The sequence below is a fragment of the Halichoerus grypus genome, chromosome 1, assembly GCF_964656455.1.
Source record: "Halichoerus grypus chromosome 1, mHalGry1.hap1.1, whole genome shotgun sequence".
Classification (NCBI taxonomy): Eukaryota; Metazoa; Chordata; class Mammalia; order Carnivora; family Phocidae; genus Halichoerus; species Halichoerus grypus.
The window spans coordinates 213,947,001-213,974,140 of record NC_135712.1 but is presented as its reverse complement, the minus strand read 5'-3'; the positions used below and the strand labels follow the sequence as shown (position 1 = coordinate 213,974,140).

General features: G+C 63.1%; 2 protein-coding genes across 4 annotated transcripts; both read left to right on the top strand.

The window, feature by feature from the left end:
• Positions 1–1,659: 1,659 nt before the first annotated feature.
• On the top strand, positions 1,660–22,133 carry FZR1 (fizzy and cell division cycle 20 related 1). 3 transcript variants are annotated; one of them, XM_078057508.1, is made up of 14 exons: positions 1,660–1,847; positions 13,953–14,075; positions 15,409–15,478; positions 15,593–15,656; positions 15,742–15,869; positions 16,321–16,403; positions 16,761–16,944; positions 17,620–17,685; positions 18,170–18,272; positions 18,367–18,551; positions 18,686–18,919; positions 19,217–19,321; positions 19,898–19,999; positions 20,390–22,133. In XM_078057508.1, the coding sequence occupies exons 2-14, from the start codon at positions 14,020–14,022 to the stop codon at positions 20,429–20,431; spliced, it is 1,422 nt and encodes a 473-aa protein (XP_077913634.1). In that variant the 5' UTR covers positions 1,660–1,847; positions 13,953–14,019; the 3' UTR covers positions 20,432–22,133. The 3 variants fall into 3 exon arrangements, with proteins under 3 accessions (XP_077913634.1, XP_035971987.1, XP_035971986.1); XM_036116094.2 differs by having other exon boundaries at positions 1,661–1,847; positions 15,353–15,478; XM_036116093.2 differs by lacking the exon at positions 1,660–1,847 and having other exon boundaries at positions 15,353–15,478; positions 19,898–19,990.
• A 2,076-nt stretch (positions 22,134–24,209) lies between these two features.
• Positions 24,210–27,096, top strand: TEKTIP1 (tektin bundle interacting protein 1). Its single transcript, XM_078059566.1, has 5 exons — positions 24,210–24,292; positions 25,270–25,430; positions 26,175–26,465; positions 26,563–26,688; positions 26,784–27,096. Exons 1-5 carry the CDS (start codon positions 24,210–24,212, stop codon positions 26,960–26,962), a joined length of 840 nt encoding a protein of 279 aa, XP_077915692.1. The 3' UTR covers positions 26,963–27,096.
• Positions 27,097–27,140: the final 44 nt, after the last annotated feature.

Sequence of the window (27,140 nt, the reverse complement as noted above, 5' to 3'; positions counted from 1 at the left end):
GAGATTGCAGGCAATCCTCCGCCTTCCTTGGCTTGTGTCCAGATTCCCCTCTTATAAGCACACTGCCCACTGGATGCTGGGCCCACCCCCACTCTGGTATAACCTCGTCCTAACTTGCTGACTGCAGAGACCCTATTTCCAAATAAGGGTCCATTCCCAGACATAGAGAAAGAGGGGAAGGCCACGTGGGGACGAGGCATAAAAAATAATCTCCATGCTTCAGCTCCAGGCAGACTGGAATTTTTTTTTTATGACCGTTTTTACTGAGATACAATTCACATACTATAAAATCCACTCAACGTGTATAATTCACTGGGTTTTAGTGTGTTCAGAGCTATGCAACCATCATCACATCAATTTTAGAACACTCCATCACCCCAGCAAGAAAGTTCCTAGCAGTCATTCCCTATGCCTCTTCGTCCCTCACCCCCAAGCTCCCGGCAACCACCAACTTACTGTCTTTACAGATTTGCCCGGACATTGTGGACATTTCATATAAGCGGGGAAATACAGGACAACACAATGGCCTTTTGTGTCCGGCCTCTGTCACGGGGCATCGTGTTTGCCAGGTTCATCCACGCGGCAGGGCGTTCAGCGCATCACTCTTTTTACCGCCACGCGACATGGCACGACACGGATACACCGCCTTTTGTCCACCCAACCATCCGCTATAGACACCCGGGTTGTTTGTACTTTTTGGTTATTGTGAATAACTCTCTGAACATCCGTGTAAAAATGTTTATGAGGACACGACTTCAGTTCTCTTGGGTAGATGGATAGCTAGGAGAGGAATCGCCAGGTGCTCCGGTAATCCGGCGGGTAACTCTCCGAGGAGCTGCCGGACCGTCCTCCACGGTGGCGGCCCCATTTTCCATCCCACCAGCAACGTAGGGGGCTCAGTTGCTCCGCATCTTCACCAACACGTTCCTGGTTCCGTTTCCTGTTCTGTTCTTTTCTCGTAGCCGCCCTGGCAGGAGTGAAGTGGGAGCTCACTGGTTGTGACTTGCATTTCCCTGATGAGTAATGGTGGTGAGCGACTTTTCGTGAGCTTCTCGGCCAGTCATCTCTTTTCTTTTGGAAAATGTCTGGATCCTCTGCCCATTTAGGGGGTGGGGGGTGGGCAGAGATGATTAGGATCTGGGCCCTGCTTGCAGGGCCTGGACGAGCACTGGGTAGGAGCGCAGTAAATGCTGGTCGACTGAACGAAGGGGCTGCCGCAGGCAGTGGGGTCGGCCCGGCCCAGACATGCACCTGTTGTCGAGCCCATCTGCGCTTATCACGCAGTGTGCCTGCCCTCATGGGGCGTGGGTCTGTCTGCCCTTGAGTGCCCGGCTCTGCGACTGTCCCCTACTAAGAACCGCGTCCTAAACTGAGCAGAGCCATTCCCGCATATCCCACGCAGCTGGGCTCTCGGGGCCCGGGAGATCCCGCCGGCCTCGGTCGCCCATGGCAACGCGTGGCGCCGCGCTTCCTGTATTGATTCGAATCACCAGCTACGTCACGTCCTCCCGAGATGCCCGACGCGCGCAGGCGCAGTCGTGCAGGGTGGGCGGGTCGGGGCGGGGCCCGGCGAGAGGCCCGGGCGCGAGGGGGCGTGGCGTGGCGGGGCGGCCGCACGCAGCGCGCCGGCGCGGGGGCGTGGCCGGCCGCGGGAGCGCGCGCGGCGGAGGAGGGCTCCGGGAGGCCGCGGAACAGCGACCGCCGCCATATTAAGGAGCGCGGAGGCCGGGGTCCCGTCGGCGGCGGCCGCGGCAGGACCAGTGGAGCTGCGGGCGGCAGTGGCCGGCGCGGCGCGGCGCCGGGAGAGGCGGGGTCGGCGGAGCCAGCGGGCGACCGGAGCGAGCCAGGTGAGGCGGCCGGGGTGTGGGGACCCGCCCCCCGGGCCCGAGCCGCGACCCCCCTCCCCCCGAGCCGGGCAGGGCCCGACGGCGGCGCGGGCCTACCCCGGGCCTCCGCGCCCTCCGCCCCGACACCGAGCCGGCGGCCCCCACGCTCGGGTCCTCCGGGAGCCGGCCATCCCCCCTGAACGCCGCCCCCCGTGCCGAGCTAGGCCCGGGTGACCTCCGCATGTCACTCCCGTCTTCACGCCCCAAACCCGGCCCTGCATGCGCGCCCCAGCCCGAGCCACCTGCAGCCCGAGCCCTCCCCCCGCAGCTCGCGTCCGAGGTCCGCTTATAAGCGGGGCGGAGCTGTCCCCCAGAAGGGCTCTTCATCTCTGGCCTCTCGAGCCCGCCTCTTCCAAATCGGACCATCCCCGCTCAGGCCCTGCCCGGATCGAGGCTGCCCCCCGTGGCTGTCACGACACAGCCGGTCGAACCAGGTCCCCTCCCGCCGCTTTGTGGCCCCCGAAACAAGTGGACGGAGGTGCGGAGACCCTGTCTGGGCGCCCCGCGGGGCTCCTGGCGCCCAGAGGCACTCAGGCACTGCCGTTTGAGTGCACATGACCCCCGCGCTCCCGGCCCCACTGCCTCCTGCGCCCCCAGCCTCCCAGCTTGACCCTTTCAGCTGCCGTCCAGCCCGTGTCAAGCTCTCCGTGTGGGCCCTGACCCCACCAAAGTCTGAGACGACCTGTCTCTGCCCAGCCACCCTCCCAGCCCGGAACATCCTGCCTGTTCCTGTGAGCACCCGCCCCACCGCCGGGAGCCCCAGGTGTGGGATGCTTCTTCCCATCACAGCCGCGTTCCCGCACTAAAAACTGCAGACCCCACCCACTGGTCCTGCACTGCCTAGACCTCCCCCAGCCCAAAGCGGAGACCCTCCGCTGTGCAGCTGTCTAGCCCAGACCTGTTTCCTTTTCCCCTGGAAATCCTCCCCTCATTCAGGTGCCTGTCATGCTGGGCGCTAGCCCCCCACCCCACTCCAGTTCACAGAGTGATGACCTCATGCCCCCCTCTGGGAGGCTACACCGCACCCTCTGTCCCCCCCCAGCTTCTTACTGTACTTTAGATGGGGAGGATTTACCAAAAGAAAAACAATCCATCTCAACATACCCAGCTGTTCCCCTTACCCCAGATTGGGGACAGGTGAGAAGGTCTTTGAAATGAAGGAGGTTGGGTGGTCTCTCCTGGAGGGGGAGGGGATTTGCACACTAGAGGCTGAGGAGGTCTCCTGGGGACAGTCCCCAGCATGGTGCATTGTGCGCTAGAACGCATCCGAGGCTGTTGTTCGTGCAGAATTTCTCATGGGCCATCTTGGCCTGTGAGGTCATGGGCCCTTCTGTTTCAACAGAAGCGACTAGACCGGCGTGCCTTCTGAGCCCCAGAGTGCACGCAGGCGTGTGGTTGTTACGGGCCACGTTCCGAGTGAACAGGGTTCCGTTGCTCCAGGAGGGTTTTCTTGAGGATTATGGGCTCTCCCCCTCTGAAAACCAGGCTTCTGGCCCTTGGACAGCTCTTGGCTCAAAGGACAGTTGCTTTGCTGGGTGGTGGGCAGTGTCCGGGGAGCTAGCTGTGCTGGCCATTTGGGCCCCGTGACTCTTTCCCCGGGGAAATCTCAGACCCCGTGGCCCAGCCGGTGGCAGTGGCAGTTTGGGGCTGGGGGAGAAGTGCCTGGAAGCAGATGGGGAGGCGATGAGTCTTCAGAAGCCAGTCTGCCTCCATTCTCACACGAGGCCCTCTCTTTCAGCAGGAAATCTCCCAGCGCTGTTTGTTGGGGCCTCTGGCCTGGCGGATTTGGGGACCAGAGTGGGGTTGGTCATGGGGACCTTTTGCTTGGTAACACTGAGCAGCAGGGTGAGGATCCCAAATGGTTCTGTTTGGAGGGCCGATCCTGGAGACTCATGTCAGGTGTCAGGATCAAGGGACTCGGTCTTTAGGAACCAGCGAAATGGCATTACCGTTGTAATTCTGTTCTAGAGCAGAGGTTCTCCACTGAAGACATTGGTGCTGTCTGGGGGTGTCTGTGGTGATCACGCCTGGGGGTGCTCCTGGCATCGAGTGGGTGGGGTCAGGGATGCTGCTGCCCCACCCCTCCGCCCAGTGCTCAGGATGGCCCCAAATATCAGCAGTGCCGAGGGGGAAGATCTGGGACTGGAGTTCAGTCCAAGAGCCCTGTGAGGGCAGGGACTCTGCGCCCCGTAAGACTGGAGCTCAAGAACCCTGGCTTGAGTGGGTGCTAAAGGGCGGGGACAGCCAGAGGGTAGGGTATGTTTGGCCCATTCCGGGAGTTGGCACAGGGAGCTGATGGCCTTCAGAGCGAGGGAGGGAATAGTAGGCCGCCCCTCTTCTGCCTAGAAGCTTCCCGCCGTCCAGTTTCTGATCCATCACAGGCCCCAGCAGCCTCCCCCTTGTCAGGTCCACTCGTCACTGCCCTGGCCAGCTCTCACTGCACCTGCCCAAGATTTGGGGCATGCGGAGTGGCTGCAGGCGGTGGGCGGTTGGAGCCGGGCGCATCCTGCGGCTCGCACACAGTCAGGGCTCCTCCTCGTGTGGCATTGACGTTCCAGACAGGGGACATTCGTGCCCCCAACCGCCATGCATCCTTGTGTCCTTGGCAAGTGACTGCTTTCTCCTACTGTGGCTCCCTTACCTGAGATTGGGACAGGAGCACACGGCTCGGCCCCGCAGCCTCGAGTGGCTTAGTCCTCGACCCCCGAAAGTGGACTGTGGACTCCACTCACTTCCTGGCTTCCTACACCTTCCCGTCAGCGAGCAGCGAGTCTCCTTTTCATTATTTGCTGAATTTTTGTTGTTAACAGATCTATTCAGAAGAATTCCCATGCCATGTGATTTAGTGATTTAAAGTATACAGTTCAGTGGTTTCCAGCTTTTGCATGTATCCCATTAATTCCAGAACATTCTCATCCGAACAAACCTCTTTGCCTTTACCCATCAGTCCTCTGCCCTCCCCAGCCCCGGCAACCACTGCCCCATTTTCTATCAGGATGAGCCTGTTCTGGACGTGTCACCCACGTGGACTCACACCCCGTGTGGCCTTCCGTGTCTGGTTCCCTCCCTGAGCGTCGAGGGCTCAGGGTCCGTCCCCGGGGCCGCGCGTGTGGGCGCCTGGCCCATCCGAGGCCGAGTGATGTGCTGCGTGGTGGGTGGACGCTTGGACTGTGTCCACCTTTTGCCTGTTGGGACGAGAGCCGCTGCAAACCGTTGAGTGCAGGTTCCTGTGTGGTGACCCTTGTTTTTGATCTGAACTCCGATGCTTCTCTGCTCTCGGCACACTTTCTTGGCGGGCACACTTCGCTTCCTGTCCTCGTTTGCTGCTGCTGCCCGAGGCTGGCTCCAGAACTCCAGGCCCACGTGGCCAGTGCCAGTCGGCATCTGGGCGTCCTGCAGGCACCTGTGTTGAGTTAGCCCAGAAGAGGTCACTCTTTCCTTGAACCTTTCCCGCACCCGGCCTCTCGGGACCGCCTGCTTCCTCACCTGGACCGGCAGGCATGGTCCTGCTCCCCCCGCTCCCCAGTGCTCTGCCCGGTCTGCGCGTGAGGCCGCCTTCAGTGCACAGAGGCACAGCTCCTGCCGCTCCCCGCTCCCCGTGCTGCCCCACCCCCCTTGCCACCAGCCCGGGGACGCCGCCCGGGAGACTGCTCTTCTGGCTGGCCTTACTTTTCCCTCTTCCTGCCCCCGGCACGGCCTCACCCAGCCTCCCCGAACCTCTGTGCAGTTCCCTAGGGCAGCAACCGCTCCTTCCAGATCCCTGTGCCTTTTTGCACATGCTCTGTCCAGAGGAGGGAACCACCGGTTTGTGCGGGATGCATCAGGCTGTATTTGCGCAGTGCCCTACAATAAGGAGTAAGCAGAGGCGGGCTGGGTCGAAGGTGGCATCGGGGGAGGATGAGGGAGCAAGGGCAGGGGCAGACTGCTGCGCGGAGCTTGTCTGTCTGCACTTACGGAAGGCTGAACAGTAAGAGAAAGGTCAGCGCTGGTCTCCTGAGCCTGAGGGAAACCACTCTTCCCCCTGAGAATTCCTGTAAACCAGGGGTTCTCCACTGGGGGCAATGTCTGGGGATATTTATGGTTGTCACAGGGGGGTGTTCTGGCATCGAGTGGGTGGGGGCCAGGAATGCTGTTCAACCCCCTGCCATGCCCGTGACGGCCCCCCACAGAGAATGACGTGGCCCCGGTGTCACCAGTGCCAGCAGATGGGGTTGGGGGTCCTTGCCCTAAATGTACTAGGTTTTAGGGTTTTCCTTCTGCCCCTACCTGGGACCCAGAAGTGGGATCCATGGCGAGACATATTGAGGAAGCACTTTCTGATGCTCAAGGCTGCCTGTGAGAGGGTGAGCTCCCTGTCCCTGCAGGTGTGCAAGCAGATACCATTGTACCCCGGCCCCCACCCCTCAGTGCCAGGAGCACCCCAGTCGCTCACTCCGAACCCCTTTAAGGCCCGTCCAGCCTTGAGATCTGGCTCTCTGACATAAACCACAGCTGCAAACACGTACGTGAGCATAAATCGTTTGGGTGCTGTTGCCAAGTCATCCTTCCTTTGCGTAGGGGTTTGCGTGCTCTGGGCTGCTGCGGACCCTGACGGCCTCGTGGGCTGGATGTCTCACCCCGTCACACTGAGGACGGGCGTCTTGCAGCGCCCAGGGGTGGGAGGCGAGCGGCCTCGCCTTGGGCACACTTCTGGGGCTTCGTGCAGCAGTGCCTGCCTGGGGAGCCGCAGTGTCTGTCGGGCCGTCGTCACAGGCTGGAAAGGGAGAGCCTTTGGTCCAGAAAGCCGTGTCCTCTAGACTGCCAGCCTGGGGCAGGCCAGGACTCCTTGGTGAGCCCCAGGGCCTGTCTGCACAGAGCGAGTGGGGAGTCAGCCTTAGCTGAGTGACTGCACGCATGCTGGAACGTGCTCCTCGGGGGCCCCGACCTCCGGGCCTCCCCAGAACTAACTTGACCCTCATGCTGATTCACATCAGCCCCGGAGGGGAGGCACGTTGTCTCCCTGTCCTGTGTCAGGCGCGGTCCTTTTTGATTCCAGCTCTTTTGGGCCTTGTCTTTTGCTGTAGTGAGAGGCAATGGACCACTAGCTCATCGGGTTCCCTCTGCTGGGTGGGGCCTCCCTGTTCAGAAGTCCCTTTCAGAGCCCAGGAGCCTAAGTTCTAGTCGATGTCTGGAGACCACGGCCAGGCCTCCCACCACCAGCCCCACGTCTTTTACTGACTGCAGTCTTCCCTCCTCTGGGGTGGGGGGGTGGGGGGGCGCTGCGGTGAGGGAGGAGAAGGGGCTCCACCTGGCCCCCAGCCTACCGCTGTGGCCGCCAGGGCGCCTCCCCTGCCACACGGCCCACACACGCTGCGGATGGAGGAGCAGGAAGCAGGCCCATCTGGAGGCTGTTGTGCACCTGTCCCCGAGCCGGGGGGATCAGCCACCCCTTCCTAGCATCTCCTCTGGGTCAGGCCCTTCGCTAGCTGCTTCACAGAAGTCCCGCCCACTTTCGTAGCACCGTAGGTGGTGTTCTCCCGTTAACCCAGGTCGGAGAGAAGTTGCTTGCCCAGAGCTACTGGGCCAGTAGGAATGGAGGCTGGGACTCAAAGCCAGGTGTGTCCTTCTCTGGAGCCAGCCCCCCCGCTCGTTCTCTGATAGACCTTTCTAGGACAGCGTGGTGTTTGGGTTGACCGGTGGTGGGGGAAGGAGCTGTGAGGGCTGGTTCCAAGCCTGCCTGAGCTGAGGCAGAAGCAGCGAAGCCAGAGGCTTGCATGTGAGCGGAACATTGGACAACTCCCCCTTTTTCTAGTTGGGTCTTCCTCATGTGGTACTTCCCCAGCCTTTTAGAGAAAGGCTGAGAAGAATACGACCAGCCCCTGGGTGCCCGGCAGGATGCTCTCATCTTGGCAGGAGGAAAGGGCTGCTAGTCAGGTAGTCTGGGAGCGCCAGGAGCTACACCGGGGTCTCCTGGAGCCTCCGCCTATGGATCTCTCCCACGGGTGCATGCGTCTCTGGAGATGTCAGGGGCCTCGCGAAGGGCTGTGCCCCTTGGTGACAGTTCCCAGGGAGCCCCCAGCCATTTACCAGCATATTCCTAATCGGTGGATGGTTCCCGCAAGAACCAACCAGCGGATATTCACATGTGATGGGACGCCCCACTCCAGAGCAGGCCTTCGCTCCGGTGCTGGGCCTGGGGACCCTCCCACCTGGGGGAGCGTCGTGATGTGAGCAGCCGTGGGCAGGAGGGTGAGCGTGGGTGCTGGGGCTCCATTTCCTGGGGAGGATCCCAGCAGGTTCCTCCTTTGTGAAAGGGAGGGAGCATTGCACCTGGGGGCAGAATTAAGTACAGGACCTGGAGCTACACTGGCCCGCTGCTGTCATTGTCCCCCGGGGCCAGGAGCAGTATCCTGCTCACCTAGGACCCTGGGCCCACACGGGATGGGGCAGGTGGGTGGTAGCAAGTGCCACCTGACCTCTACCTGTTGGCAGATACGGCTTCCCCCACAGAAGCCGGAGTTACCCTCACCCAGGACAGTTTTGCTGGGGGACGCTGGGTGGTGTCAAGGACATCTGTGGTCGTCACAACGGGGAGAGCCTCTGGTGTAAATAATTTCATAGGTAGCCACATCCAGACCGGCGTCACCCTCAAAACACCGAGTCACGAAAGCCCTGTTGTGGGGGCTGTTTCATTCCTTTGGTTTTTGCTGAAGAGCCTTACAACATCTAAACCAGGAGGGACCGGTTTTTCGAGATGAGCAGGACCTTGGAGGACTTGAAATTTGGTGAGCGCTTCTGGAAGCAGAGTGCTCCGTCTTGGGGGCCCCGGGGCCCAGCATGAACTTGGGAGGAGATGTGGGTGCGCTGTGCTGCCCCCAGGCCTGGAGGGGAGACTGTTGCATCTCCATGCCGCCGCCCTTGCTGTGCGCCCCCCGCGGCCGCCCCCCACTCCAGGAGGCTGGGAGATGTTTGGAGGCGCTGTGTGCTGTGTCCTCGGTCCTTGCTCCCACCAGGCCAGCCCACGTGTTTTGTCGTCTCCCTCATCAGCTAGCCTTCCTGGCCTGGTCCCAGAGTGTCTCTGTCCCTCAGCACTGTGAACATTCTGGCCGGACCACTCTTGGGGGGAGGTGGCTGAGCAGCAGCCCCGGCCCCCACCCCTCAGTGCCAGGAGCACCCCAGTCGTGACAACCACACAAGTCCCCAGACACCGCCCCGTGTCCCCTGGGGGGCAGGATGGCCCCAGCGAGAACCACCGGGTCCTACCTAGAGTGGGCCGTCTCTGCCGAGTGCTCGGTGGGTGGAAACCATGTGAGCAGCGCACCGTGGGGCTGGTTGGGTGAGGTCGGGCTAGCGGGGAGCTGCAGAGAAGGCTGGGCCCTGCTCCATGACTGCTGGTGGGGATCGGCTTGCTCTCAGAGAGCTCTGGGCCCGGGGTGAGTGAGGAGCGGAGCACGGCCAGTGTACGGGAGGGCAGCCCTGGTGCTTGGGCGACCCCTGACCCGTGCAGACCCCAGCTTTCGCTGTGAGGGAACCTCACTGTTGTCCTGTGAGGTGACGGGGCTGCTGCCTGTCTCCCAGAAGAGCGGGCTTGGAGGTTGGAAGCTTGTCTGGGACAGTGGCCTGAGGTGGGTCTCCTGGCTCTTCATCCTGGGGGCCACGTTGGGGGGAAGAGGAGACCCCCTTCTTAAGGGTTGGCTTGGTGGGTGGGCAAGTCCCCCAGGGACAGTACCCAATGGAGGGGACAGTGGCAGCGAGTGGCCGAGGGCTCTGGCCCCCACTCACCTGACCTGGACACCAGCCTCCCCTGCCAGCTGGGGGAGCTCGGGGGGCGCTCACTGCTGCCCTCCCGGCTCTGTCTCGGGCTCGGCCTGTGGACGGCCCGTGCTCCGGACTGCTCGCTGACAGAAGAGTCACCGCAGGCTCGCAGATACTTTATTAGGAAGTTCTCAAGTGTGCGGTGCAGCCGGCCGAATGTTGGGTGCCCTGCCAGCCATGCTCCACCCCTGAGCCGGGGCCTCAGAGTCCAAGAAGTGCAAACGGACACGCCCGGGGAAGCAAGGCTCCTTCCTGTCCTGTTGTCCCCCACCCCCAGTTCCTCTCCCCTGAGCTGACCTGTGCTACTGGGTTCTTCCCCCGCCCTCCGGAAGTAGCTTGTTGGCACGGAGCTGCACTCACGTGCGTGGGGCTCCCTGACCCTGCCCTCCCACTGCCCTGTGCCCTAGTGGGGACAGGAGCCTCACGCCACCACGTCAGCCCTCGCCTTCCGCTCCCACATGCAGCCTGCAGACAGCGTCCTTGTCCACGTGATATTGCACACACAACTATTACGGGCGAATTCTTGGAAGTAGAGACACCGCATCAGAAAGGATGTGCGTTTTAAATTTGGAAAGCAGCTGCCAAATTGCCTTCCTTGGAAGTCGGGTCTCAGCTCCTGCCAAGGAGCGCGCGTGCCTGCCTTCTGCGTTGGCCTGGGCGGCCGGGCTGTGTCAGCTGCCTGGAAGCTCGGGGCTGGGGACCTGCCACCCTCCGGCTGCCAGCCAGGGTGCACGTTGCTCTCAGGAATGCCATGCTCACACCCTTCACCGCTTCGGTATCTCCCAAGGCTGGCAGGTATTTTTCCCGCTTGTGTCGTCTTTTTAAATAAAACCGTTTGTGGTTTGTCTTGTCTTGTGGACGCTTTTCGTTTCTCTTGGGACTTGCTGTCCATGTGACAGATCAACCCTGCCGGCCTCACAGGGAGTCACCTGGGGACATAAGCATGGTGGCCTTGCTCTGTGAATGGGGGGCTCTGTTTTTCACTGGAAGCGAGCTTGCCTGGGCTGAGAGGTTTAGACCCCCGTAGCCCACAGTGTGACCATTCCCGGTGCTGAAACCCCTCGTTCCCTCGCACCCAGAGCCCCACCGGCCCTGAGCAGCCCTACTGGGGGAGAGCAGGGGAGGGGCATCCGCTGAGCATATGGACTGGGCATGGCCTTCACCTGGCCCCCCTCAGGGCTCTGTGTCTGGTGGGTGGCGGACAAGGCTCCAGCCAGGGCCGGCCAGGGTTGACTCCACACACGGTTGGCAGAGGGATGTTAGCTGCTTCTCTGGTCCTTGTTTCCTTGTCTGCAAGGTTGGAGGGGGCAGCTGCCTGGCCCAACTCTGGTAGAGTACCCACTGATGGTAGAACTGACCAGAATGGAGCCATGTGTCCCTTCTTCTTCCCTGCCAAAAATCCCACTGGGGATTCTCGGTCCTCGAAGTGGACGCTGGCCTCCTGGAACTCAGCCCCCGTTTGCATGTGGCCTAGGCTCCCCCTTGGGAAACACCATGTCTTCTGAATGGGCATTTCCAGCCTGGACAGAAACTCATGGCCATGCTGCCCCAGGAGTGGTCCCTGTGGTGAGGATACACGTTGGGGTTTATCCTGGGGCAGGCCAGTAGGTGGACTTGGAACTGGACAGGAAGGAGAGGCTGGGGAAGGAGCCTCACCCCCAGAGAAGTGAGGGAGGCTTGAGGGTCACAGCCATCCCCCACTTCTGGACTCCACTCTGTGACAAATGGGCTGAACCGGTCTGGGGACCTCTGCCAGGGCACACAGGGTACATGCAAGGTGGGGGGCTATGGCCAAGAAGGGGATTGCTGCTCCCACAGGTTTACCCCAGACGGAGGGCCTCAACCCCACTTCACTCACAAAGCAGGAGGCCCGCTGTGTGGCCCCGTGGGGACGACAGGGCTGGGGGAGCTCAGAGGAACCCCAGGCCCAGTGGAGGGAGGCCCCTGGGGGCAGGTGGGCACGGACGTCGGGCCTGTGGGCGAGAGCCCCTGTCCGTGCCCCCATGTGACCCTGGGGTGTTGCTGCCCCCGGCTCAGCCGTCACGCATTCATGTGCGTGTGCGGCCGCGCACTGGGAGCGCCCACTAACGTGGTAACGGAACGTGGTGTGGAACGCCCAGTGGTGACTAGGGGCCGTGCTCCTGTTCCTGTGAGTCTAATCCACCTGGCTTGGCTTTGGGCTGGACCACACCAGGCCAGCCCTCCATGTCCCCCCGTCGCAGGTGAGGGTCAAGAACTCAGCAGGCTCACGCTGGTCCTTCAGCCACGTGCTGTATCCGGTCTGCCCGCCGCAGGCCCAGGAACCCATCAGAGAGGCCATTTGGGGATGTTGAAAGTAGGACTTAGGCAGGTTGGCCTGAATATCTCCTCGTGTGGCCACAGCTGGAGAGGTGTGAGTGGTGTTCCCCCAGGTCTGCTCCCTCCCGGGTGCCACAAAGCTAGTACTTTCCTTGGGTGTCTTTATTTGAAGAGTTTACTTATCTGAGAGAGAGCACAAGCAGAGGGAGGGGGGGAAGGAGAGGGAGAAGCGGACTCCCCGCTGAGCAGGGAGCCCGATGCGGGGCTTGATCTGCGACCCCAGGATCATGACCTGAGCCGAAGGCAGACACTTAACTGAGCCACCGAGGCGTCCTCAGGTGTCTTTGTTTGAAAGGGCAGACGTTCTTTCTGGTCTACTCTCTGTCTCTGTGCACGGGACCCTCTGGGGAGCCCCTACAAGTGGGATCGCGCAGGATGTGTCCCTCGTCTGGCTTCTCTCGCCGAGCGCGGTGTCTTCCAGGTGCATCCATGTTGGAGCAGGTGTCAGAATATCTTTTCTTTTTAAGGCTGAATCACATTTCAGTGTGTGGATGGACCGCACTGTGTTTATCCTTCATCTGTGGGGAGACACTTGGGAGTCTCTGTCTTTGGCTGTTACGAATAACGCTAGTCAGGACATGAGAGTACTAGTCTCGGTGTGGGTCTGCCTTCCTTTCTCCAGGGCACATACCTAGAAGTGGAATTCCTGGGTCACGTGGGTGCGTGTGTGTGGCGAGGAGCTCGTGGGGATGGGGTGGGGAGTTGGTGCTTCCTGGGGACAGAGTCTCAGTTCGAGAGGATGAGAAAGTTCTGGAGCCGGATGCTGAGGGTGTTCGCAGAACAGCGTGAGTGGGCTTCATGCCGCTGAGCTGAGCTGTGCACTGAAAATGGTTACGATGCTACAGTTTCTGTTACGTGTCTCTTATTGTAATTTTTTTTTTAAGCCAAGCGTTGACTTCTCCAGGGTGCTACACCTCAGAATTCGTAAACTTTTAATTTTTGGCCAGCTTTTGCTTTTCAGTTTGTTGATATTTTCCTGTCCTGGCCCTGGGCTCCAGCCAGAGTAGCAGAGGGACGGTGACTGTGAGCGTGCGGGGGGTCTGGGGTGAGAGCAGGTGCTCTTTGGGAAGCTGCAGTCCTCTGAGCACCCCCTGTGCCAGGCTCTGTCCCCCAAACTCTTGCTTCAGCCTCCAGAGGCTCTGCGGTACCTCCAAGGGGAGGCATGGCTGGCAGACGTTTCCCGTTGGTTTCTGCAAGCAGCCCCTGGCTCTGGGCCCGGTGTCAACCCTGCGGTGAAGAGCATCGTTCTCTCCGAGGTGGCCGCTCGCTCCCCCTCGTGCTGGACAGTGCTCAGCCCTTTCTTGCTGCATGTGCTCCTCCTTGTAGAACGTTCTTCTGCTGCCTCCCCTCTTCTCACTCCTTTTAGAGAAGCCTTCTGAGCTGGGTTGAGCGCAGTGGGGGGGTGGGTTTGAGCTCTACAAAGGGGTGCTGTTGAACCCCACCCGCTTGCACACACGGTCCTGCAGGGTGAGGACTATGGCCCCGTTCTTGCTTTAGGACACAGAGGCTTCCCCACTTGGAGGAACCCATGCTGGGACCACTTCAGCCCTTGTTCAGCCCCCCCAATCTCAGGGCTGGATGTGGTTTGGGGGGCAGTTTGTGGCCTCAGGATCTGAAGCAGGAAGGCAACATGATGGGGTGCATGGGTTGGAGGGATGGTCCTAGGGCGAGCTTCATGGTCCAGGAATAAATGAGAGACTTGCACTAACCGGGATAAAGGCCAGGGGGAGCCCTGGTCTCTCCCCAGTCCTCCCCGTCACATCCCGCTGTGGCTTCCCTCACCCTGGTTCCCGGGAGGGAGGTCCTACACGTGGTGAGGGGCCTGGCCATCACCATGGAGTTCCCTGGGGTCACCAGGCAGTGGAGGGGGCTGCTGCCTACTGGTGCTGACCTCTCCTGCCCTTCCTGCCCCAGGCTGACCTTGGCCGGCTGACGTTGGCCGGCGGGCTGGGCCTGCCCTGCGTCGCCATGGACCAGGACTATGAGCGGCGCCTCCTCCGGCAGATCGTTGTTCAGAACGAGAACACGATGCCCTGCGTGAGTACCTGGACCCCACCCCCACTGGCACTGTCCTGGCTCCACGCGGGGGCTGGGGTGGGGACTGCAGTGAGCCGCTGGGCTCCAGCCTGCAGAGGATGGGGCGCAGGGCAGGTGAGAGGCACAGCCACACGCCAGGGAGCCCACATGGGCCGTCAGCTTCCAGACCCCTGTCCCCGTGGGGCCGCACTCAGGACTGAGGAGGGGGGCAGGGGAGGTGAGCTGCTCTCAGTTTCCAGAGAGGGAGGTGAAGGGCCCAATGTCTCCGAGCTGGGGTTCAGAGCTGTGGGGCTGGTCTCACCGGGCAGAGGTGTGATGGTGGCATGAGGTGGCCTGGTCCTTATCTGCTGGGAGCCAGCAGCATTTGGGGGTGCCTGTTTCCTGTACCCCACCCCTCTCAGCCATGCTGCCTGTGTCACGGGCTCCTGACCGGTCACAGGCTGTGCTCACTGCTCCGCTCCATGCTCTCTGAGCTCTGCGCTGGGCAGTCGAGGCCTCCGCCCGTGGTGTCTCAGGGCCACGCTACTTCTGGGGGGCCTTTTGGGGGAGCCCCTCCTGCCTCCCCCAGCTCCTGGTGTGGCCGGCAGTCCTTGGTTTCAGAGCCACCACTCCCGTCTCTGCCTTGTCTTCGTGTCCCCTTCTCTGTGCATGTCGGCATCTCTGACTCTTAGAAGGACACGGGGTGTGGATTTGTGGCCCATCCCACTCCAGCGTGGCCTCCTCTTACCCGGAGGACACCTGCAAAGACTGTGTGTCTGAATAAGGTCACGTCCCAGGTGCTCGGGGATTAGAACTTCAACGTGTCTTTTTGGAAGACACAGTTCAATCCACTGCAGATCCCTTATAGAAAAAGGGGCATTTCTGGGACAGTCGAGGGGGGTGGGCTGGTTTGCTGGGAACCGTGCCCCCGCGTCCACTCCCCAGTTCTGGTGAGTGACTTGCGGTTGCACGGGGGACCGTCCTTGCCTGATGGAGATGGGGCTGACGGGGCGGCAGCTCTCTGCACACAGGGACCAGGGTCTTCGGTCTGTACTGCGCCCTCTGCCGCTCGCCAGTGTCCGGCCTCCCGGAGCAGGGAGGCCAGACCGAGCACGTGGCTCACTCACCGTCTCACCTCTGCCACCCGGATTTCTAAACTCGATCCCCTGGGTCAGCGGCCAGAGGCCGAGTGCAGGGAGGCAGGCCAGGCCTGGCCTCAGGGTCTGAGAGGGGAAGCTGGCCTCGGCCCTGCACACTGAGGGCTCCGCGGCACCAGCCCAGCCCCTCTGTCCTTGCAGGTGGCAGAGATGCGGCGAACCCTGACGCCCGCCAACTCTCCCGTGTCCTCCCCCAGCAAGCATGGAGACCGCTTCATCCCCTCCAGAGCCGGGGCCAACTGGAGCGTGAATTTCCACAGGATCAATGTGAGGGGCTGCCCAGAGGGCGGCGGGGCCGGGCCAGGGCCGGGGGGCCGGTGGGCCGGTGGGCCGGGAGCTAGCTCCAGCTGGCCCCGCCTCCTTTGCCCCCCTCTCCCACAGGAGAATGAGAAGTCTCCCAGCCAAAACCGGAAAGCCAAGGACGCCACCTCAGACAACGGCAAAGGTCAGGAGTCAGGCCCCCCCACCCCCACCCCCCCGCATCCCGGCCCCCTGCCCCTGCCTGGCCTCATGGAGCCCCCTGCCTGCAGACGGCCTGGCCTACTCCGCCTTGCTGAAGAACGAGCTGCTGGGAGCCGGCATTGAGAAGGTGCAGGACCCTCAGACAGAGGACCGCAGGCTGCAGCCTTCCACGCCTGAGAAGAAGGGCCTGTTCACGGTGAGCCAGCAGGCCCGGCTCCCCACTTGCCCTCCCGTGCTCACCCTGGGAGCCGCTTAACCCCACGCCTCGAACCAAGGCTTTGCTCTCCTGCTGCCACGAAGGCAGTGCTGGGCCAGGTGCCAAGTTCACGGTCCTGAGCCTCGGGGCAGCCACCGCGCAGTGTTGGAAGGAGCCTGGCTTGGGTCTCCTGAGAGATGGCCAAGGGGGCTCGTGGCCATGGGGGCAGCGGGGAGGCCGACACGGGCAAGTCACTGTCCAGACGACACCTCAGGCCCGAGGCCTGGTTGGCTTCTCTGAATGCTGCTCACCGAAGCTCATCCCGGGTTCGGTGCACACCCTGCCCTCCTGCCCAGCCTCCGGCAGCGCGGGGACACCAGGGCTTCGGGCGGGAGGTCCCTGAGCTCGGCCGGGGCTCCGCTCAGCAGGTGTCCCCCTCCCCTGCCTCCAGTATTCCCTCAGCACCAAGCGCTCCAGCCCTGACGACGGCAACGATGTATCTCCCTACTCCTTGTCCCCTGTCAGCAACAAAAGGTGAGTCTGAGCCTGTGGGGGCTGGGACAGGGCAGGACAGGCAGCCAGGCGGTGCTTGGGAGCCAAGGTTGGTCCAAGAACTGTGCTCAGAGGGGCAGGGGTGGCTCAGGGGGCCTCCCTGGGGACGCACTGCAGGCTCAGTGGCCTTGGGCCCAGACAGGGGAGTCAGGGATGGCTCCCCAGAGGAGGTGCCGGGCAGAGGCATTGTGTGGCTGTCAGAGCTCAGGGAGGTTGGTGGCCACTGGGTCACCCATAGCTTTGGGATCACGTGGGGGGCAGAAGGCGGGGCGGGGGAGCCTAGTGCTGCTGGGCTGCAGAGGAGGAGAGGAGATCACGAGGTGGCTCTCCTCCCTGCAGTCAGAAGCTCCTGCGGTCGCCACGGAAGCCTACCCGTAAGATCTCCAAGATCCCCTTCAAGGTCCTGGACGCACCAGAGCTGCAGGACGACTTCTACCTGAACCTGGTGGACTGGTCGTCCCTCAACGTGCTTAGCGTGGGGCTGGGGACCTGCGTGTACCTGTGGAGCGCCTGCACCAGCCAGGTGGCGCCCCTGAGCGAGCGTGCGCTGGGGGTGGGGGGCAGGCAGGACTGAGCCAGTCCCCGGGGTCCAGGCAGCACCGGCCGCGTGCCCCCAGGCCTGCCCCTCCCTGCGGGGGGCCGCAGCCTCCCCAGTTCCTCCGTGTCAGCCCAAGAGGGGTGGGGTCTAGGCCCAGCGCAGCCTGGGGACCGCCTGAGGGCCGCGTCCGTGGTGGTGGTCCTCACACCTCCCGCAGTAGTAAAGCTCTTGGAGTCACTGCTGGGGTTCAGGGCCTGCAGGGCAGGAACCCACTGCTCTTTGAGGTGGGCTGTTTTCGGGAATAAAACCAAAGGCAAGTGGGTTCCAGAGGAGGCTGAAGCCGCCTCAGAGAAAGGGCCACCCCTCAGCACATGGCAGTCTGTGGCCTCCGCCTGCAGCATGGTGCCCTGGTCACCCCCCCAGGCTCTGTGCAGTCTGTCGTCCCCGTGCTGTTGTGTGCCCCCCCAGCGTGCAGCCTCCTGAGCACCCCGGCCACATTGCCCCGGGTCTCAGCACTGACCACAGTGCGCGCGGGCCTGGGGTGTTCCCGAGCGAGTGAACGGTGGTTGGGGGGCGGACGGAGGGATGAACAGATGGGCAGGGCCTCGGAGGCCCGGCGGGCAGCACGTGGCTCACACCGCCTGCTTCCCATCTCCCCAGGTGACCCGGCTCTGCGACCTCTCAGTGGAAGGGGACTCGGTGACATCTGTGGGCTGGTCTGAACGGGTCAGTACCCGGGGCCCGTCCCCCAGCTGGGCAGGGCTGGCACTGGGGCCATCTGACCCGGTCTCACTGGTGGGGGCCCTGCCCAGTGCTGAGGGGGCTTCAGACCCCAGCCTGGAGGTCGCTCGTCTAAGCTGCAGGAGTGGCCTCAGCACCCCTGCCTGTCCCCAGCCTGGGTTACAGTGATGGGGCTCCTCAGACTTGGTCCCCTGCGGACTGCGCCCCCCCCACCCTGTGGAAGCACACAGATGTTCAGTGTGTCAGCTAGAGTGTCTGTGTGACCCATTTTCCCAGAGGGTTCCAAGGAGGGATATCCTCTTGGCCCAAAGGAGCTCGCAGAGAAGTGGGATGCTTCTCACCAGAGCTCAGTCTGGGTTCGGTGCGCGACGCCCTGCAGCGAGGAGGGAGAAGAGAGCCAGGGTGGCCAGTCAGAGGGCCCTGCGCCTGGGCCTGATGCCCACTCCCTCCCCCGTGTGATTCGTTCTAGGGGAACCTCGTGGCCGTGGGCACGCACAAGGGCTTTGTGCAGATCTGGGATGCGGCTGCAGGGAAGAAGCTGTCCATGCTGGAAGGCCACACGGCACGTGTCGGTGAGGAGCCACCTGGGCCCCAGGGGGCAGGTGTGATCTCGGGGGGTGGGGGTGGCCAGGACTCAGCCTCCCTTGCCCTCTGCCTGGCCTCCAGGGGCGCTGGCCTGGAATGCTGACCAGCTCTCTTCTGGGAGCCGGGACCGCATGATCCTGCAGAGGGACATCCGGACCCCGCCCCTGCAGTCGGAGCGGCGGCTGCAGGGCCACCGGCAGGAGGTGTGTGGGCTCAAGTGGTCCACGGACCACCAGCTCCTCGCCTCGGGGGGCAACGACAACAAGGTAGGCGCCCCAGGGCCCCCGCCACCCCGGCCTCGGGCCGTCCCTTCCGTCACAGGGCAAGGGCGATGCGGGTGCTGTCCGGGGTGGGGGGGCTGTGAGGAGCTCGGGGGGTCTCATAGTCGCTGCCCCCGCAGCTGCTGGTCTGGAACCACTCAAGCCTGAGCCCTGTGCAGCAGTACACAGAGCATCTGGCGGCCGTGAAGGCCATCGCCTGGTCCCCACACCAGCACGGGCTGCTGGCGTCCGGCGGTGGCACGGCCGACCGCTGCATCCGCTTCTGGAACACGCTCACAGGGCAGCCTCTGCAGTGCATCGACACGGGCTCCCAGGTGTGCAACCTCGCCTGGTCCAAGCACGCCAACGAGCTGGTGAGTGCGGGCCTGGGCGGGGCCTGTGGGGCCGTGCGCGCCTCCCCCTCGTTGCTAGAAAGCCTTCAGAGGCTCTCTGTGAGGAGCTGGGGGCAGACAAGCCCAGGTGTTGCAGGCGGGAGGTGGGGGGAGCACCAGACAGGTTCGCAGGGAGCGAGGGTGGTCACCTGTGGCCTCCGCGCCTTGCCCAGCGAGCCCAAGATGGTTCCTGGGTGGGTGCATCGGACCACTTGCGTCTGAGCCCCAGGGCCACAGAAGGGGGGCCTGAGTTCCGACAGCGCTCTTTCCACCCCCCAGGTGAGCACACACGGCTACTCGCAGAACCAGATCCTGGTCTGGAAGTACCCGTCCCTGACCCAGGTGGCAAAGCTGACCGGGCATTCCTACAGGGTCTTGTACCTGGTGAGTCTGCCCCCCCGGGGTCTGGGAGAACACCACTGTCCTGTGCCCCTGTGCAGCCCCTGCCTCCGCGTCCCCCTGCCCGGGCAGCCTCCAGGCCTGGACAGCAGGATGGGCTCCTGTCTGCACGGTCAGGTTGTCCCACCACCCGGAGTCTGCTTTCCCGAATCCCTACCCTTCCTCCACTCTTCTGTTTTTGGACACACACAGAAAGAAATCTCGCTAGGTAACCCAGGTCTGAGCCCTCGGCTGATCTCTGAACGTTTCACCAGATCGCCATGTGCTCTGGACGAAGGACCCCTCCTGTCTGCAGATGTGCTATTTTTTTTCTTTTCAGAAGAAAATGTTTTGTGCTTAAAACCCACTTACCATTTGTCTGATTTTACAGAACAGACTCTCTCTCCTTGCAGCGGGTGGGGGGCGGCCTTGTGTTTTGACCAGGGTGCTCTAACCGCGGCTCTGTCGTGTGGCCTCGCTGGGGCCTGTCCCCCGCCCCTGGCTGCATTCCGGCAGCCCTGTCCAAGTAGGGCTGCCTGCAGGGCATAAGGCCAAGGGGGGTCTGTCTCCTCCCTTCCGCAGGCCATGTCCCCTGATGGAGAGGCCATAGTCACTGGTGCTGGGGACGAAACGCTGAGGTTCTGGAACGTCTTTAGCAAAACCCGTTCGACAAAGGTAAAGTGGGTCGGTATCAGAGCCACATGTTCCCCCGCGTGCGTCCCTCAGCCTGTCCTGGGGGCTCCCCTCCCCCAATCACCCAACCAGCGCATTTACCCCGTCGGCTCTGGTCTCCCCGGGAGTCTCCTCTGGGACGCCCACGTCCCCTCTGTCTCTGCTCCGCGTCGCCGCACAGCCCCAGCCGCGTGGCACAAGGCGCTCAGAGCCTGGCTCCCCCACCCCCCGCCTCGGGGTGCTGGGGAAGGTGCTCACAGGCTCCCCTGGCCCGAAGCCTCGCATGCCCTCCAGGCAGGAGTTCCTTCCCCGGCGCCCTGACGGCCTGGCCGAGCGGCCCGCGGTTACTGGGAGGTCGCCCAGGGGCTGCGGGCTCAGCAGTCCCTCCTGTGTGCCCTGCAGGAGTCCGTGTCAGTCCTCAACCTCTTCACCAGGATCCGGTAAAGCCTCGGGCCTCACCGTCTGGGTCAGAAGAGTCCCACCTCTCATCGGCGTGCATGGACCCTCCCCTCCCCAGCACGCGGTCCCTAGAGGAGACAGCCGGGGCGGGTGGGGAGTCGGGCCTGGAGAGATCCTGAAGATTCTCATTAAAGCCTGATTGTGAACCCTGGCAGCCGGTGTTTGGGGCGGGGACGTGGCCGGGCCCCAGCAGGGACCATCTGTCTGGCTGCTCTGCTCGGAGCACGATGGACGCCTCCTGGGACCCAGCCTGCTTCCGTCTGCGTCCGCCACTTCATCGTCGGGGCTGCATGCTCTTCCCAGAAGCACGTGCTCACCGTCACCACCGCCATCACCACTCACGCCTACGGGACAGACAGCTGGACGCCAGGCCGCTCAGATGGGGCTGGGCAGACGGCTGAGATCGGCCCATGGATCAGAGGGACAGAGCCACCTGATAGGTTTCTCTGTGGCCAGTCCCGCCGCCCTTGCCCCGGCAGCCACGCCGCTGACTTCCTCGGGGGCACGGCGCCCCGTCAGGAGCGGGCCCCGGGCAGTGTCCAGGCCGAAGGAGGTCATCTCGAGATGGACTTGTTGTCTGCGGAAAATGAGACAGGCCCGCTCTCTGTGTTGTGCTTACCCTGACCCCGCACTGTCCTTGTTACTAACGGGGGTCACGGCCCTGTTTTATCCCCAAGCAGGACTCAGGTGCTTGTGGCTTGCTGGGCAGCTGGGCAGGGTGACCCAAGGGCAGAATCGACCCTAAGGGCCGGGTCCTAAGGGCATGTGGCCCCTCCCCCCCAGCCCCTTCCCCTACCCCAGGCCACCCCACTGGGTCCTGTCCTGTGCCATTGCCGTGGGGCAGCCAGGGGAGGAGGCACCCAGAGGTCCCTCCAGAAACTTCCTGAGCTTCCCCCAACCCACTGCTCTGTCCCCAGCTGCACGTGAGCCCATCCCCTCCTGCCTCATCTCCAGACCAGGAGACCAAGAGGGAGGAAGGGAGGGCCTGCATGTGGCCGGGGGCAGGAGTAGCAGTGCTCCCCCTCCTCCTCCCCTCCTGGATCACGGGGTGCTGATGGAGTGGACAGGCTGGGGGGAGTCCAGCAGAGCCCCTCCGGGTCCCAGTGGCCTTGTGCCCCCCTCTACTGGACATGTGTGTGCACATGTATATATGTACTTGTGACTTTTCTTTGGATTTGTTTGTGTTCTTGTAGGTTGGTCCCAGCCAAGTTTCAGGCTGGAGGGGAAGGAGCAGTGGCTCACCCCCTACCCACTGGGGGGGACAGCGCTTACCCTCCCGATGAGCTGAACCTGCCTGAAGCAGGGGGGCGGTGGGAGCCCGCCTCCCCAGCCCCAGCCCCGCACCTGCCTGCCGCGGGACGGACGAGGGACAGTGTACATAGATGTGTGTATTTTGATTGGTCAAGTTATTTTTGTTTGAGTGTTTTTTTAAGAAAACAGTCCTGACTCGGCCACACGCTCGCCTTGCGCAGTTGCTGGAGCCCAGGAGCTGGCTGTGCCTGTGACACTGTGCCCCCCCGGCCTGGCGGACCCCCGCCTGGCGGACCCGCGCCTGGGAGTTGGGACAGCGGGCGGGAGTCTGCATGGGGCTAACTGCACGGGCAGCGGACGGGGGCGCCTGGTGCAGAGCGAGCCTTGTTTCTTGTGAAATGCGTCGTTGTCATTAAACCAGTTGTGGGTTCATGCACTGCTAGGGCCGGCCGTCCATCTGTCTGGTCCCCAGCTGGGGTGTCTAGATGTCGCACACGGGGGCAGGCGGCTCGTCCTGGCTGAGCTGGTCGTGGAGAAGACTCAGGGCATCTACAAGAGGTGCCGGCGACCCCGAGGTCAGGGTCCCCTGGGGCTGAGGACGGGGCTGTGGCCAGTGCTTGTGGCCCAGCTAGGGTGCGGCTGCTGTGGGGAAGAGGCACCCCCCTGGCTGCCATCTGGAAGGGGGAGAGTGGGGCGGGAGTGGCGGTCTGTGTGCAGAAGGCGGGTCATGGCGGGGTAAAGGGAGGGCCGGGGGCGGAGGAGCAGATGAGGACTGGGGGGGTGTTAGGGGTGAGGGGGCCGCACAGCAGCTCTCAGGTGGGGCACGCGCTGCTGCCCCCTCCACCTGACAGATGGGGAAACTGAGGCCAGTGGGTGACCTCGCTGGCCCAGCATCTCAGGGGAGGCGGGGGGAGGGTGGGCAGGCAAGAGTTGTTTCTGTTGATCCTTGAATGTAGCTTTTGCGGGAAAGGGAAAGCGATTTAGTAGTAGTGGGGGGGTGAGGCAGGGGCCTGTGGGGGGCGGGGAGGCCGCAGGGGAGGACGTGGTGGGGCGGCAGGAGTGGGGGCTGAGGACGCCGTGAGGACCATAGAAGAGGGGGATCTGGAGGTGATCAAGGGGAGCAGAGGGTCTTGGGGCTGGAGAGGAAAGCCAGCCCAGGCCAGAGGAGTGGTGACTCCAGCAGGACCCGGCAGGTCAGGGGGCCCCAGGGGTTCCTGAGAAGAAGGGTGAGCCCCCCTACAGTGAGCAGCTGCCCACGGCTGGCCAGCACCCAGGCCCTTCCCTGCAGGTGAGGAGCCCTGTCCGGGGCAGTGGGGACCAGAGAGACCAGACCGCAGCGCCTGCCCTCGTGGGCCCCGGCTGTGGTGGACAGTGAGAAGCATGTGGCTGCGACGGGGTGGGAGGCCCTGGGGAGGGGCACCTGTGAACCCAGAGACAGCCGTGTGATCAGGGGCCCAGAGAGCAGGGAGTGGGGGTGGTGCTGCGGACAGAGGGCACAGTCCCTGCGGGGGCTCTGGAGCCGCACAGGGGAGGGGACAGGGCAGGGGCGGCAGGGCCTTGGGGACCACAGGGACGACTTGGGCTTCTACCCCTAGGCAGTGGGAGCCCTGGGTGTGCACCGAGAAGGAAGTGGGGAGACTGCCTGAGACCCAGCAGCAGGGCCGGGCACGGAGCCAGAAGGAGGCGCGGCCCAGGCAGCCAGGAGCAGGTGCAAGTGAGGGGCAGGCAGATCTCCAGTTCTTGCTACGGTTTTCGTTACTGTGGTAAAATATGCATTACCATTTACCATCTTAAGGCATGTAATTCAGTGATTTTTGGTACATTCATGAGGTTGTGCTGCCGTCTAGCTCCAGAACATTCCGTAACCCCGTCCCCATCAGCTGTCACTCCCCACCCCGCCCCGAGCCCCCTTCCCATCCCTGGATGTGCCTGTTCTGGATGTTTCACATAAATGGACTCACACCCCGTGTGGCCTTCCGTGTCTGGTTCCCTCCCTGAGCGTCGTGGGCTCGGGGTCCGTCCCCGGGGCAGCGCATGGGGACCATGGTCTGTGTGTCCGCAGTGCGGTTGCGGACTGTGGACCGAGCTGCTGTGCGCGCATGCCTGCAGGTCTTGCTCTGAGTGTAGCTCAGAAGCAGAAGAGGGGCAGGGTTGGGGGTGAGGAGGGAGGGCTGGGAATGTGGGGGGTCCCAGCTGGAGCTCCTGGAAGGGTGCACCGGACGGCACGGCCCAGAGAGCCCGTGGGGGTGTTCTGAGGGGCCCAGAGAGGAGGAGGTGGGAGCCCCAGGTCGGGCACAGGGAGCCTGGGGCTCACGGCCACCGCCTCACTCGTGCCTCCCCCCGCCTGGCCCTGCCATCCTGCCATCCTCCGCTGGGGGAGGGAGGGAGCTGTCTGGATGGGGGCCCGCGCTGGCCAGTACCGTTGCCAGGACACCAAGGGTGGCCTTTGTCGCTGTCAACAATGGCCCCACAGGCCTTCCAGGCATGAGCCCCTGGGGACCCAGAGGCAGACATGCAGACCCTGCGGCGGGAGGCTGCCCGGCCCTACGTCCCCCGGGGGACCCTCGAAGCAGATTTCCCAGCACCTCTGTACAGGTGAGTGCCCGCCACGGCCCCATGCGCCACCTCTGTGTTTCAGGCCTGATGGCATTTGGTTTGGCTTCTCTTGCGTGTCGTTTGCTCTTCAGTCAAGGCATGTTGGTGCTGTACCCTCGCCCCATCCTAACCTGGCTGCACCCCGCATCTCCTGCCCCACCTGCACCTGGTGCTCCCCTCCCCACCTGCGGCCAGGGCAGGGCGTGCGTGGGCACCGCAGGTCAGGGGTCCGCTGTGGGCATGGGCACGGCCCGCAGAACTGACCAGGTCTCTCCAGGAGTCTTCTGCAGCTCCTCCCACAGAACACCAGCCTGGGGTGCTGGGGCCTGAAGCCACAGAGATTTACTCTCTCCCGGTTCTGGAAGCCGCAAGTCAGAGATCAAGGGGTCAGCAGGGCTGGTTCCTTCTGGGGCCTGAGGGAGCAGCTCTCCCGGGCCTCCCCGTTCTAGTGCCTTTCTGGCAGTCCTCGGTGCCCTCCGAGGACACGTCACCCCGATCTGTGCCCCCGTGTGTCCAGGCTCCCCCTTCCAGGACACCAGGCACTGCACGAGGGCCAGCCCAGCCCCAGAGGCCCGCAGCTCAGCAACTGGGTCTGCTGAGACTGTTTCCCAGTGGGGTTGTTCTGAGATACCTGGTGGGCATGGATTCGGGGGGCCCTTTCACCGCAGTGGCCTGGGGAAACGCACCGTAACGGGGGCCGTGCAGATGTAGGAAGACAGGTGCCCTTGGGCCGCCCCACTGCACGTCTGTGCTGAAGTAGGGGGACGCGCAGCACGCGCTGGAAACCCGGGTGCGGGGGCCGGCGGCCGGGGCTGTTGCAAGGGGCAGGAACTCTCTGGATCGTGGACCAAGCAAGCATTCATTTGGGGTTTTTTTCCAGTTCTAAGGTGCTGCTCTCCATTTGTTAAACTGACATTTGACCAAGAGAGACCTACTTCTCATTGTTACGTTAGACCCTAGTCATTGTGTTTTACCAGTTCTGTGCACGTTACGGTTCAGAAGTGTTCGTTTCACGAGGGCGGGGTACCCCAGATGATGGTGAAGTTCCCCTTTGAGCGCGTGGCAAACTCAGTGTGTGTCGGGTTCCCGAGACTGATGTCCCAGAACCTTCCAGGCTCACCCACCCTCAAGGAGACCTGTGGGTTTCCAGTTTTCCGTGATCTCTGGGCCGTGCAAGGCGCAGGTGAAAGCCTGTGGTCGACAGCGCCCCCGACCGGCGGGGCGAAGCACCTGCTCGTCCTCTCTTCCCGGGCAGTGCTGCTACTACCAGGCCTTCAGGAAGGAACGGCCACTTGAGGTTTCTGCCCAAGCAAGTTTCCCTGCAGCTTTAGCAGCTTTGGGGGTTTCTTCCACTTTGGGGTTTTTTTTTCTTTTATTTTTCATGGTACCACATAGAGATTCAATTTTTAAGATTTTATTTTTGAGTCATTTCCACACCCAACATGGGGCTCAAACTCACGACTCCAAGATTGAGTCGCACGCTCCCCCGACTGCGCCACCGGGCGCCCCTCGACCTTGATCATTGTTAGCGTACTTCCATCTCTGCACTGCAGCCCCGCTCCTTACACCGTTCCCTGCTGCCCCAGGGCCTTTGTACGCCCACCTGCACTGGGCTGCAGCTGCCTCCTTAGGGAAGCTGTCCTAATGCCCAGCCTAGGATGGGCTCTGGCAGCAGAGGCCTCCTGGCATAGGCGCCCCCCTGCCACCCCGTGTTCCTGGGGGGACGGGCCAGAAGCGCTGACATAGTGAAAGGTTTAATGAGGGTCCTGGGGGGTTAGAGGGGCGGGGACTACAGGGCTTAGCACCCCCTCTCCTCTGCCAGGCTGGGCAGGGGGTGTGCATGCCGGCAATGCAGGGCAGAGGGTGAAAAGGCCCATTTGAGGGCAGGGCCGGGCCCCAGACTCAGCCTCTGTCTCCTGCCCTCACCCCCTCAGCGATGACTACCTGTCCGTGGAGGGGCCCCGCTGGACACCGGCCACCAGGCAGGCAGTGCGCTGGAAGTACGCCCCCATGGGGCACGACGCCGCCGGTCAGCTGTGCTACACCGGCCTGACCAACTCCGAGTCCCGGGAAGCCTGGTACACGCTCCCGCGGGCCCCGGACAGCCCGTACCGCGAGGCCTACGCGCGATGGCACGGACATCACAGCCACCGGGAGCAAAGCATGCCCTCCGGTGAGTGCTCAGCCTGGCCTGCCCCCCCCACCCGTCCAGGCCAGCCCCAAGGGGACGGCCAGGGCCACAGATGACCTCCTACCCGCCCCCCCAACAGCCTACACCCAGCGCCTCCGGGAGACCGCCTGGTACGACCCTGTCCTCCCTGCCCAGTACAGGGCCCCCAGCACACGGTGGGGGAGCACGCTGTGGCCGGACAGATCCATCCGGGGCAAGGAATACGGTGAGAAGGGGGGGGCGATCAGGGAGAGCAAGGCCACCTCGGCTGGGGTTCAGAGTGCCCGGCGACAGGAGGTGACCTGGGTCCTGGCCCCACAGTGGTCAACAGGCATCAGTACCGGGCGGAGCCGCCGTGGCAGGGGTCTGACTACGTGCCGTTCCTGTCGGCGCCCCGGCGCCCACGCTACACCGCGCAGAACTATAGGCAATGGGACCTGGAACCTTACTGTCCCTCCACCATCCAGCGGCCCCCATCCGTCTACACGCCCACCCACTGATAAAGTTCATGCTGCCCGATACCACCCGCTGCAGGGACCCCACCCCCGTGCATCTGTCCACCTCTGGGGACCCCGGGGACCTTGGGTGACCCGGCGGCCAGATCAAGGGAGCCCCCAACCAAGACCCCAGTGACCAAAACTGGGCCAGAGGCAGACAGACGCAGGGCATACCAGCTGC